The sequence below is a fragment of the Asparagus officinalis genome, chromosome 5, assembly GCF_001876935.1.
Source record: "Asparagus officinalis chromosome 5, Aspof.V1, whole genome shotgun sequence".
Lineage (NCBI taxonomy): Eukaryota > Viridiplantae > Streptophyta > Magnoliopsida > Asparagales > Asparagaceae > Asparagus > Asparagus officinalis.
The window spans coordinates 54,916,664-54,930,068 of NC_033798.1; the positions used below are offsets into that span (position 1 = coordinate 54,916,664).

Here is a 13,405-nt window from a genome sequence, read left to right on the forward strand (position 1 = left end):
ACGCAGAGGTGGACTCTGCGTTTGGGAGAGGAAAAGGCTAATGCTCTTTGATCTTTGCTTGTTATGGGGTATGAAAGTCGTCAGATTGTAACTCTCACAGTTGGTTATGAAGGCTACTGAATAGAGTTTTCATCAGCTGTCGGAAGTGTTGTTGATTTGTAACACTTCTCGATCTATATGAAAAATCCTCTGTTTGTAGCTTTTGTTTGTTGATATGAAAGCCATCTGATTGTAACTTTCGTTGTTGAAGCTTGATGGAGATCAGCTATCTATTGTGATTTTTAGACAGCCTACAATAACATGTTGATTGCTCTAACCATAATTTATACTCATACATTAACTGATATTTCGGCAATCAGTTTAACCTCGTGTACCCGTTAGAGGTTCAAGGAGATACAATTTATACTCATATACTCATCAGAGTATGACGAGAACAAGCTGCGATGCATCAGACGCTCTCCAGGTTGAACTCTTTGTGCGATATTTGATTGTAGGACCAGTCGTTAGTACTGATACAGCTACTATCGTTGAAGCTACCCCAGTTTTCTCGAGTCACGAGACCAACTGATGAAGTTGGTGCGTCAATGACTATTAAAGCTGATTGAAGATGAAGCTTGTAAGAGTTTTGTGAAGAGAAGCTCTCCGAGCTAGGAGAGCGAATCTGTCGTTGCAAGCTGTTTATCTAAGCATAATAGGATTTTTGACAAACCCTCAACTATCAACGGATTTGATAAGCTTTTACTGACTACCGTTTGAGTCAGGCTAGCATGTAGATTGTCTAAGTCTGTTCTACATGTATCGTTGTACTAAGAGAGTTAACTCTCTTAGTGCTATAATATTGAATACGTTGACTTCACCATTATCATGGGAATAGGCTACTCAACAATGCGTGTTAGGCGTAGACTTAGGATTTTTGACTAACCCTCAAACCTCAATGAATTTGTTGTGCTTTTATCGATTACTATTTGAATCGGGATTGCATGTGAATTGTCTAAGTCCGTTTCATTTGTAACGTTGTCTAAGTCCGTTTTATTTTAACTCTCTTAGTGCTATGATATTAAATACGTAGACTTTATCATTGTTATGGGAATAGGCTATCTGACAGCATGTGTTAGATGCTGACTTATCTCTATTTAGGAATCAAGATAATCTCCCCTAGACAAGAATCCTAGCATCTTTTTCATAGCAAAAGATTAACCAGCAACGCTTGTTCGACGTTGACTTATTTCTACTTAGGATTCGAGATAAAATTCTCCGTGCGTGTAAGGCATGAATTTTAGCATTATTAATAACGGCCTGCCACGATGTTGAATACGTGGGCTTTTGTCTTTTTTACATCAAAAGACTAACCGGTAACACGTATTAGGCACAGACTTATCTCTATTTAGGAGTCAAGATAAAGTTCTCCATGTATGAAACACATGGATTTTGGTGCTGAAGAGCTGTGTTGTGTCTTCTCTTAGGGAATAGACTAACCCGATGCTGGAGATGAAAATTTTTATATTCTATCTCTAGGTGCAAAAGAAACTCAAAGTGTATGTCCACTTCGAGAATCTGAAGGATGAAACTAAGAGTGGGATCTCTACTTAGAGAATAAAAAAGATTTAAATAACCCTAACTATTTAAATCTTTAGTTATCCAATCTGAAAATGAATTTCTCATTTATCGAGATAAAATTCCAACTTTAGTCCCAACTGTTTAAAGTTTGACCAAAAGGGAGATTGAGACGATCTTAACTTTTTAAAAGTTTGATCGCTCGATGTAGTTGAAAGCCTCTCCTTTATCAAAAAGGGATTCCGATTTTGGTCCTAACTATTTAAAGATTTGACCAAGATGGATTTTGAAATGATCCTAACTGTTTAAAGGTTTGATTGTTCAATTTGTGGACCTCTCGTTCATGAAAGAAATCGAGAGGGGATTTTGGTTTGGGCCCTAACTGTTTAAAGGTTTGACCGAAGGGAGTTTGAGACGATCCTATCTATTTAAAGATTTGATCGTTCAATTTGTAGACCTCTCATTCAAGAAAGAAATCGAGAAGGGATTTTGGCGTTAGCCCTAACTGTTTAAAGGTTTGACCAAGCAAACAGAGGGAGTGAAGGTACAAATAATAGTAGGAATGTTGATTTGCACAAATCACTCAGAGGGGGTTTTCGGTATCATGTGACAAAACCTTAACACGAAAAGGTGTTTGGCAATTGTCATGGATTGAAATTTTGGGTGTTATGTTAGAGCTCAACAGTGGGAGTGTTAAAGGCTTGGACACAGCGGGAGTTTGGATGGATTTAACCACAAGAATTTTAATGAACCTACCGTCAGTTGATTTAATCGGTGAGTGATTTTATGGTGGAGTACTATGAATCATCAAGAACTCTACAGTGGGATCTCATCTCAACAAAAGATTGCTTGGAAAGTCACAGTAGGAGTTGACAAAATTGATCCCGACGATTGAAACCAACCAAGAATCAAATGAAGGAAAAGCAAATGAGACATGCTTCATCTTTGAAGGATTTTAGAGTTTCATGAGGAATATTGACTTGATGAAGTCATTGAATCTTATCTCAACGAAAGAGTGCTCTGAAAATCATAGTAGAAGGGTTTTAATCATTTTGAACATGATTGAACAGTCACAGCGGGAGGTTCTTAATCATTTTTACCATAATTATGAGTAGATTATTCAGATGGTTAGTTTTCTCCTTAAATAATCAATTAGTTTTGAGTATCCTTAAGAATACCATATGTAGCATTCTTCAAGAACTTCCCATTAAATAGGTTATCCCGAACATACTAGGGATAGTACTTTTTTAAGGAACTTCCCGTTTGTGGGCAATGTTGCTGTTCTTGATATAGAATCACGTCTTGGTTCCTGACTTTGTATTCAGCCATGATAACCTCGTATCCACCCCCAGCTTTTTGGGTGAACCTGAGTTCAATCACATTCGGCTACATTGTTGGAGCGCACAACTTAACAGAGCAATTTTTAACCCCTTATACTAGTCGGAGGTAACCGGGTTATCCTTGAGAATATTAAATATAATATTCTCTAGAAACTTCTCGAATAGTTTAGCCTTGTATACCAGTTAAAGGTTTGGGAAACATTTTATACTCGTATACCCTTTGGAGTACATGGAGAAGCAGTTTATACTCGTATACTCTTTGGAGTTATCATCGTTCTCATTTGGTTTGTTTTGCTATTATGACGCCGGAATCAATTAAGACTTAGATTTTGTTTTTGAGAGCGAAGCAAGCCTTGGTGGGATGAAGAATCCTCCTATGGTATGCACTATATTTTGGATCCGTAATCCTCTTAGCTCCCTCCTGATCTTTAATAAGTAGTAGCTCAATTTTATTGTTGTTCAAGAGATACTTGAAGATGTCTAGAACCTCATCATCCCTGAAGGAGTACTGCTGCATCAGATGCGGCTGTTGTGGTGATTTCTACCATGATTGTTGCTGTAAAGTTTGATTAACATCAACAGCATCCACAGGCGGCGGCGATTGGCTTCTCTCAGCCTTTTTTCTTTTGATAAAACACTCAGCTTGCTCGCTGTGCATTTTTAAGTCTTTCTAGGTTTTGGACGACATGACCCCTTGGGCTTCTAGGACATTAATGGAATGGTTGTTATGGTAGGTTTTGAGGATGAATTCCTCCGTGATCGGATCTTGGTAGTTCATGACCTTATTCTGGAAGCGTTTGACAAAGCTATCGACCTACTCTCTTTCTTTCTGCTTCTCATCGAAGAGTGTTTCAATAAACACCTCAGTGTCATCATCGAAGAAGTTGGTGAGAAACAATCTTTCCATGTCGTTCCAGCTATTGATACTTCTCGGTTTAAGATAGTGGTTCCAGTCAAAGGCAGCTCCGTGAAGGATGCCAAAGAATGACTGGACCATCAAAGGTTCATTGTCAGAGATCATGCCCAGGTAGGACTTAAAATAAAACAGATGCTAAGGAGGCGAACCTCTTATGTCGAATGGCATGAAGTTAATTAGATTAAACTTCGTTGGATACAAAATAGACTCCAACTCTCTAGGATACAGACATGAAATCCCGGTCTTCTTCACCTCTTGAGTGGACATCAAGGTGTTGATCTTACACTCGAGGTCTTTCATCTTCTTGTTCTCTTTGCATGTATTACCCTTTGGGTGATTTTAGGGAGGAACAACGGGACCACCCCTAACATTGTTATTATTAATGGGACCACCCCTAGCATTTTTGCTATCGAGAGGGGTATCAGCATTAAGATTTTCCTCCACTTCCGGATCGTTGTCTGCCTGATTGGCAATGTAGCAATGGCTGGATTCAGCTATCTGATCTAAAAAAGTCTGAATCTTATGGTCATGTAATTCCCTTATTCGTTACACAGTTAATTTCATTTTAACTTTGAACTCCTCCTTCTGCTTGGCCAAAGCGTCTTCGAGGATTTTGGCTATTTGCTCAGAGTTGACCATGAACACTTCACGAGCTTGTCCCATGCTAGACTTCGTATCATTAGAGGTGATTGCGGAGCTCCAAAAGTTCATCATCTGAAGGCAGTCCTTTGTGCATCCTCGGGTAATCCTTATGTTTGAAGGCTTCAAGCTAGAGCCAAGACATTCATTAGTCTATTCTTGAATTGATTTTTCTTCCCGAAAAAAAGTCGGGATTAGAGCTGTTCGAGACAATCGCTGACCTTCCTTTGTCAACTATGTTGATAGTGACTTCAGGGAATTCTTCCTCTTGACCGTTTGATTTTCTTTTGCAGAAACACCTTGACTTGGATTTTGACGCTTCAGAGGGAAGCCTTTGGAGTACCAAGACCCTCCGTAGAACAGTCCTAGGATAGCTAAATGCTCATAATACTGCCCTGATTAAATTTTCACACGGACAATGAGAGTCTGATTCTTGGATACTTCTCTTTTGAGATTTCTTCATACCCCTAACTTGATAGTACAACTCATCGGCATTGTGGCCGGAGCAACCTATCGTATGTTATCACAACTTCCCAGGTGTAAAGTCATCATCGTTCGACAGACATGTTTCCTTCTGGGGATATACCACCTTGTTGGTGTTCTCAAGAGTCACATGTTTAGATCCACTCCCATGTGAGTGTAGAATCTCAACGGGCTCGTGGACCTGGACACGCAACCCTAAGCGGGCGGTTACAGGTGTTTTCCCAATATGGGTTGGCTTCAACTTGTTGTGAGGAAACATATGATATGAAAAATGTAAAATAAAAATAGCGGTCACATTACAACCACAATCAGAGATTAACCGACGATGATAAACATTGATATGCAAGGGATCTATCTACTGTTTTTATTAAACCCAAAAAATGAGTAACATGACAAACTTACCTAGAACTAAGATGAGTTAAATGGAAATAGATAGCAAGTGTAAAATGCCAAAAAATGGAGAATCTATGCCAGCTAGATATTATATGTAGATATCATTGTACTTAGCTAGGTTCTAACTATATCTCTCTTAGCTTTGTCTCGTGGTTCCAAGAAATTAACCTGACCAATATTTAATTAAAAACCTTCTAATTAAGACCATCTACTTCTTCTAAAAATCAAAATACTAGTCTAATTCCTAAGGAGTAGGAAACATACAAAAGAACACGATGAAACAACAAGATTAAGAGTAGGAACCTAAAAAATAGGACAAATATAGAAAACTAAAATAACAAAAAGCAGAAAAGGATAATATAGGTATATGATCATGCGATAACTATACCATAATACTGTTCTTCCTTTTACGCCGACCTGTCTTTGTAGTCTCACCAACTATCCTCGTTTATCTGTCTTAGAAAAAATAAAGGTAAGTATCTATATAGTTAAACCTGGTTTCATATGTGAAACAAAATATACATATATTAAAATCACAAATAAATACAGTGACACACATTTAAAGCCTGAACAACACCAAAATCATTATAAAGTAGCAGCCAATAAGACATGATAAATCAAACACTTTAAAGTATGATCAACAATCAACCACCTTTTCTAACTAGTTCCAATCACACAAGTAGTCCTTCACAGTCCACCCTGACATAACTCTCTGTCTCATAATCATCAATATCCATTTCAATTTCCTGTGGCAAATGTCTCATAATCATCAATATCCATTTCAATTTCCTGTGGCAAAAAAGATGCATCTGCATTCTCATCATCTGTCTCCAACTCATGGTAACCTCTTGGTGCATTCTCATCATCTGTCTCCAACTCATGGTAACCTCTTGGTGGTGCCTTCATTACTACATACCAATTATATGAATCATCTTCTCTTGAATAAAAAAACCTGTTTTTCTTAAGATGCAAGGATATATGGATCTCTTGCAAATGATACTTGACTCTGCTGTAAGTTTACAAGTGTGAATCCATCTTCTTCCTTAACACCATTTCCTTTATTGGCTCAATGACACTTAAACACTGGAACATAAAATAGATGGTAGTCTATTGAAATGATATCTGTCAATATCCCATAATATGAAACCAGATCAGCCACTTGTGCAGTATCTTTTGCACTTTCTCTACACATGGTTATTGCATCATAAGTCACCCCACTATTTTGTGTTTCCCCATTAACATCCTTTGTGTGAAACCGCAGCCCATTGATAATGTATCCCTTACATGATAGTGCACTCTTTTTAGGACCATATGCCAACCATCTTAATGTCTTTGAATGATCATTAGAAACAATAGGAATCTACAAAATATTAATATAAGGGTTAAATGGTGTACCTCAGCTAAGTAATAAATACAAGAATAGCTTTGAGATGATTAATTTTAAATAACCTTATTTTTTGTCTATTCTGTAATTTCCTCAGTATGTCGCTTCCAAAGTAATGTCTGATTTTTTTTCAAACCATTTGTCTTTTGCTTTCAACTCCTCCAAATACATACTAATAGAACACAAGAACACAAGATCATATGAATTATAAAATAAAACTAATAAATATAAAAGCAAACTAAATAAGTACATAAATAGCAATGTACTTACTCTAAAAATGGATCCATTATTGTTGTGTTTAGTAATACTGAACGATGTGCAATATCTTTCTCTTTATTGATAAGTGTGATTGAAGTAGTCTTAGATATAGAACGACCTTCAAAAATGACATCATTTTCAAATTCTTCATTGCGAACTTCCTTTTCCTTCACATGTATCGACTGTTTTAGAAACTCGCTACAAAAGGCAATGCACACTTCAGCTAGGTATGACTCTACAATACACCCCTTAGGTCTCGCAGGATTTCGGACACATTTTTTTAGTGTGTTCATGTACCTAAATAAAAGAATTTAATCTTGTTCATGAGCAAATTATAATTGCATAATGGATTTCAGCATGAAAAAGAATAATAAAAAAATCTAACCTCTCAAAAGGATACATCAATTGTTATGCAGTTCCCGATATTTGAGCAAAAACCATCAGGCCCTTTGAAGTCATATATCCTCTTGCAAAATCTTTTTTTTTTCCAAACCTTGAAAATGTATGTGGTGCTGGTGAGGTACAATCTGCTTCTCCGCTGTTCTGGATGCAAGTCTTTCCTAATTCCAATATCTTCCAAGTCTGTACGAGCATTTATCCCATCTTTTGATTTCCCACTATGCAACATAGTGCTTATTATGCTCTCACAAATGTTTTTCTCTATATGCATCACGTCTAAATTATGATGTAATAGAAGTTCCTACAAATAAAAAATAGAGAAATACATTAAGAAATTATAAATCTAAAACAAAATATATAAAAAATATGAAATAAAGGAAAAAATAGAATAGTAACCTTCAGTACGGTAAAGAAAAAAGATTGATCTTTTCTTCCACCTAGTAAGCTCATTCTGATTATCAATGTCACTTGTGTCATCCTCATCCTCATCATCATCACCACCATCTCATTATTACTCCTTTTCCTTTTTTTATCTCCACCTTTTCTAAAATCATTTGGAAAATCATTTAGAACAGCAGAAATATTTGTGACCTGTTAGGGCTCTGGGCTTGCTGTCATGCTCTACACTATTATCAAACCCCGATTTCTTTCTTCGGTATGGATGTGAGGGTTTCAGAAATTTCCTGTGACCTATGTATGAAAACTTCTTGCTGAAGCATAACCATCTATGATGTGTATTTTTTCCACATATAGGGCATGCTTTTCTTCCTTTTGTAGAATAGCCAGCAATATTTCCATATGCTGGAAAGTCATTTATAGTCCACATCAATATTGTCTTCAAATTGAAAGTTGATTTACTAAATGCATCATAAGCCTCAACCCTATTCTCCCACAACAATTGCAAATCATCTACAAGTGGTTGCAGATAGATATCTATATCGTTTCCCAGTTGCTTTGGACCAGGAATCAATAATGTTAGCATAATATTCTCTTTCTTCAAGCACAACATAGGAGGCAAATTATAATTCACAAGCATTACCGGCCAACAACTATATTTAGAGCTTAAGATGGAGAATGGGTTGAAACCATCAGTAGCAAGTCTAAGTCTGAGATTGTGTGGATCAGCTGCAAATGAGGGCCATTTATCATTAACTATGTTCCAAGCTAAATAATCAACAGGGTGACGCATTTTCCCGTTAGTGCTTTTGTTACCAAAATGCCATCTCAAATCTTTAGCCATTTGTGAAGATCTGAACATCCTTTTAAATCTAGGAATAATAGGAAAATATCTCAAAACCTTAACTAGAACACCTTTTCTAATTTCTTTAGTACGCTTATTTATCTTTCATCTTGAAGCACCACATGTTGGACAGTTGTCCAGTTCCTCATACTTCTTTCTAAAGAGACAACAATCATCATCTTGAAGCACCACATGTTGGACAGTTGTCCAGTTCCTCATACTTCTTTCTAAAGAGACAACAATCATTCACACAAGCGTGAATCTTTTCATACCCCGTCCAGTTCCTCATACTTCTTTCTAAAGAGACAACAATCATTCACACAAGCGTGAATCTTTTCATACCCCGTGTCAAATATCTTGAGGAAGCTTTTAATCGAGGTGGCTGAATCTAGCAAAACATTATCCTTTGGCAACATACGTTGAATGATATCTAACAGCTCATTGAAATGTTTACTTGATAATCCACTCTTGCCTTTGAGTCCATACAAATCTACAATGGTTGACAACTTTGTGTAACTTTCACAGCCTGGATACAAAGGAGTTTGTGCTTCTTCTAGTCTTCTTATGAACTCGTCACCATGTCCATGTTTAGTAGGTTCATTAATAGGTATAGGCTGGACAAGTTCTTCATCCATAAAGTAGGCAGCTTGGAATAAGTTATATGTCTTGTCCTTAGTGGCTTCATAATCAAGCTTCTCACCACTTTCTTGTTTCTCTCCATGCTTATTCCAATGTGATTTCATTCGGTATGAAAGATCCATCCCCTTTGTAACCAAGTGTTCAAAAATAGTACTTCCATCTTGATGGCTCATATTACAACATTCTGTGCAAGGGTAGAACATCCTTGTAGGAAATCCAAAATTCTTTTCAGCTATCTTTACAATTTGTAATGCTTTTTGCTGGTACTCGAGGGTGGGTCTATGATTTTCAAAGAAAGAGAGCAAGAACAAAATACATTTCAGATCTAGTTAAATTACTAGACCTTCCGTCATCACTTCTTTCAAGCAGGTGGGAGCTTTCCTCCGAAGGACTCTAGGGCCCCAGGGTGGATCTACTCTGCGCCGGGTAGCAACACTTGGTGGTCCAAAATTACTGACTACGTTTTGGCCGAGAATTCTGACCTCATGGATTCAGAGTTCTATGTAGCCATTTGGGCTACTCAACACGGTCTAAAAATTAATGCTCCCCAGTTCCACAACATCTTGGAACTGTATTGTGCGAACAGCAGCACGTTCTTTACTCCCAATGGAGAACTCGGCATAACCCTTCACGAGATGTATGATGTGTCGGGTTGCCTTTAGGAAGCTTCCCTTACGAGGAGTACGTCCCAGGTCAAGATGAGATTGACCAACTGTTGACCCGATCCACCTGCTGGTCGAGACCCTATGGGAGTTGCTCTGTCACTACCATATATGCCTCAATACCCTGGGGTAGTAGACCATAAAGGCAAGAAGAAGAGGGCCTCAGGGATCAGCCATAAGAACTGGGCTGACTACTTGTTCCCGGAGAATAACATCAAGGGAAGGCCTACTCTGGCGCTAGGCGAGTGCGACCAGGCCGAAGTGGAAAGGAGGATGGTCGAAGGGGGAGCCACCATGACTCTCGAGCATGACGAGGGAGGATTCAAATTTGAAACGATTTTTCATTTGTTCCACCACCAGGCCAAGTCCCTTATATCTGGAAAGGCCTTGCTCGCGGGGTACCTCATGTTGTGGCTGAAGAGGTGCGTGGTCCCCACTTATTCCTTCGAGGCGATTCCGGTGGAGGTCATGTATCTCGCAGTTCGTTTCACCTACGAAAAGTCTTACGCGTTGGTGTCGGCGATGGTTGCCTGTATCCATCGGGGACTCTGCACATTGACGGCCTAATTTTGCCGTGTGTCGATTGTCGATGAAGGAGAGGGGGAAATCATCAGGACCCCTAACCCTAGAGTGGGGTTGCCGTATACTTACTTGATGGCGTGGTTTGTCTACCACTGCGAGTGCTTGATGAGCGTCCCAGCGACTCTTCAAGGAGACAGGTTCGTTCCGTTCGTCCAGCACCTAGAGAGATGCTCTTGGAAGTGTAAGGATATCCCCGACGCACGGAAGACGCTCTCCCACTTTGGCTATTCTACTTCAGTGGAGGAGGATATGGCGAGTCTCTTAGTGACGTATCGACAGTGAACCATCACACCGTTCTTTCCCGTGGTGCCTTTAGATGGCTGGTGAATATTCGACCGGGGTACTATATCCTACGAACAGGCTCTGTGTGCTTCCTCGAGCCGTATATTCCTTGTAGATTCGCCCGCTAGTTCAGGTACGACCGGCTGTATGTGGGGAACATCAACCCCACTTACATTTTGAAGGAGGGTTAGTGGATGGTGCTCGGGGATGGTTCTGGACTCATGCTGGTTGCACCCATGCTCGTTTCGAACTTCCTACAAAGGATCGCGATCTGCACCACACGCTCTTGTAATATCGGTGGTATCGGGGCGCTAGCGCTAATCCTTAGGGCTTCCGGTTCCAAAGTTCCTATCTGGCAGAACACGGTCATCATCCAAGGGGAGCTCCTCACTCTTCGAGACAGGGGGGCCGCCAAACCACTAGAGAGTGGTTTTCATCATCCAAGGGGAGCTCCTCACTCTTCGAGACAGGGGGGCCGCCAAACCACTAGAGAGTGGTTTTCAGAAGATTCTGCTGAAGACACCGAGGGTTTTGATGCAGGTTTAGACGAATCTGGGGTTCCCGAGGCTCAAGTTCCTTCCCCTAGTCTTTCGTTGGATCCTCCTAGTGAGCAAAGAGAATCCGACGAGTTAGTCCGGGTGAGCGAACGCCTGGAACAAGCCCGGAGCATGATAGCTGGATGGATGGGGATGCCCCTCCTGTCTCCGAGTAGCTCGCTTCTCTCTAAACGTCAGCGGGAGGCCGCGACCGAAAGCTCCTGAGTGGAGACGGACAAGAAGGCCCGTCGTGAAGAGATGGTTGAGGCTGCCAGATCAGCGGAAGGCCAAGATGACACTGCTCAGGTGATCATTCCCGGAGTGACTGCCTCTGGGACTGGGGCTGTCTCGTCCGCTCCCTCTACCGTACCGGGGGTAGTCCCGACGACTTCGGAGGATGCTCCTCCACAATCTGATGTGAGACCACAGGCGGAAGCCTCCACAACCCCTACGACCATACCAGGAGGTAGTCCTTAATACCATACTCTCAGGTGTAATGTCAAATCCGCACCTTCTGATGTTTGTGTTGACTTTATGTAGGTACGATTGAGAAGGTGATTTCCATCCCTTCCGATGAGGAGGAGGGAACTGGGGATGAATAGGAGCTTGGTGGATCAGGTAAGGATAGGATCTAGCGTTGCTGACCCAAACATACTGAACTATCAATAGGGTTCCTCTTGAGGGGCATTTACTAACCCTCTTCTTATATTCGCAGTTGACCCATCCCATGTAGCTACTGGCAAAGAGGATCCCCCCTCTTGGGCGGGCCATTCAGCCGGAGAGATAGGTGAATCAGAAGCAGACGATGATGCCTCGATTCACGAGGCGATATCGAATGAGGAGGAGGCATTGGCTCAAGAAGAGGTGCCAGACCAACAAGGGGAAATCCCTATTCCCAAAGAAGCATTGGCCGGGGGTGGAGCGTCGGTGCAGGAGTCTCCAATCCGAGGGGAGACACCCGCTCGACTGGTGACTGTTTCCACATCCTTAGTGACTACCGTCGTCTCGCGGCCGATATTCCAGTGACGTTGGCTGGCGCTTTGATTTTGACGGCCTCTGCTACCACCTCTAACGTCATGACCCCCGGCCCCTTGATTGAGGCTTTGGCTATGACGTCTGCGGCAGATGAGGCTACCCTCTCTCCTTTGGAGCGTTCGCGCAGAAGAAAGGTGGTGTGGACCCTTGCTAACTTCCAAGACACTCTCGCGAACTGTATCAAGCTCGCATTGGAAGAGAGTTGCCCCTTCGAGGAGTTCAAGGATGACCTCGATTATGATATGGTTTTCCTGATCAAGAAGCTTGGTGCTACCGCGGCTAAGCCGTACTTCAAGCGTTTGGAAGAGGTAGAGCGGGTTGTCCAATAGTTGCTTATCCTTCGTGCGAAGAGTTCCGAGATCGTTCATCTCACGTTCGTCAAGGTTCAAGCAGCATTGGAGGAGCGTGACCGCAGACTGAACAAGACCATGTCATTGGGCGCAAGGTTGTCGAAAGAGTTAGAGCGTGTCAAGGCCGAGAATGAACGAGTGAGCCTCGAGCAACAAAAGGCTGACTCCCGTCTCTCTCGCTTGTCTTCGGAGATAGTGAAGCTTAAGCAAATCATTGCTAATGCATAGGCCTCACTAGCTACTCAGTAGGAGACTCCTGAACAGCTGCTAAGGGAGTTGGAGGAAATCGAGTCTCGACGGTAACTGGTCGCTAGTTCTGTTGAGGAGAAAGACCGAGCCCTCAATGAGGCTAAACACACCGTCCAAGACTTAGTCTCGCGCACTGATGAATATCTTCACCGAGAGATCCTGAGGAGGCTCGAGCTTCGCCATGCTGGGGAGCTTCGTGAGGCAGAGTCGCGGTTGAGAGCTTTGTAATTTGCTTTTGATTCCCTCGTTGTATCAGAATTTCCTTTAATGAATGAAATTATCTCTTTGTTTCTAGTCATTACTTCTGTTGTGTGCGCTCCACTTTTTGGCCGCAGGGGAATTCTAGCTGCAGGAGGATTCTAGCTGTCGGCGAGTTTTAGCTGCAGGCTTGTTTTATCTGTATGCGAATTTTGTTTGCAGGTGAATTTTGTATGCAGGCAAAACTGCGGCTGACTCGAATTCCG

At 41.2% G+C, this 13,405-nt stretch overlaps 1 protein-coding gene across 1 annotated transcript; it reads right to left on the reverse strand.

Moving 5' to 3' along the window:
* On the reverse strand, positions 6,064-8,606 carry LOC109841838. Its single transcript, XM_020410775.1, has 8 exons — positions 8,005-8,606; positions 7,763-7,910; positions 7,492-7,667; positions 7,018-7,264; positions 6,846-6,881; positions 6,473-6,685; positions 6,347-6,408; positions 6,064-6,262 (listed from the first exon to the last, which is right to left on the reverse strand). The coding sequence occupies exons 1-8, from the start codon at positions 8,604-8,606 to the stop codon at positions 6,064-6,066; spliced, it is 1,683 nt and encodes a 560-aa protein (XP_020266364.1).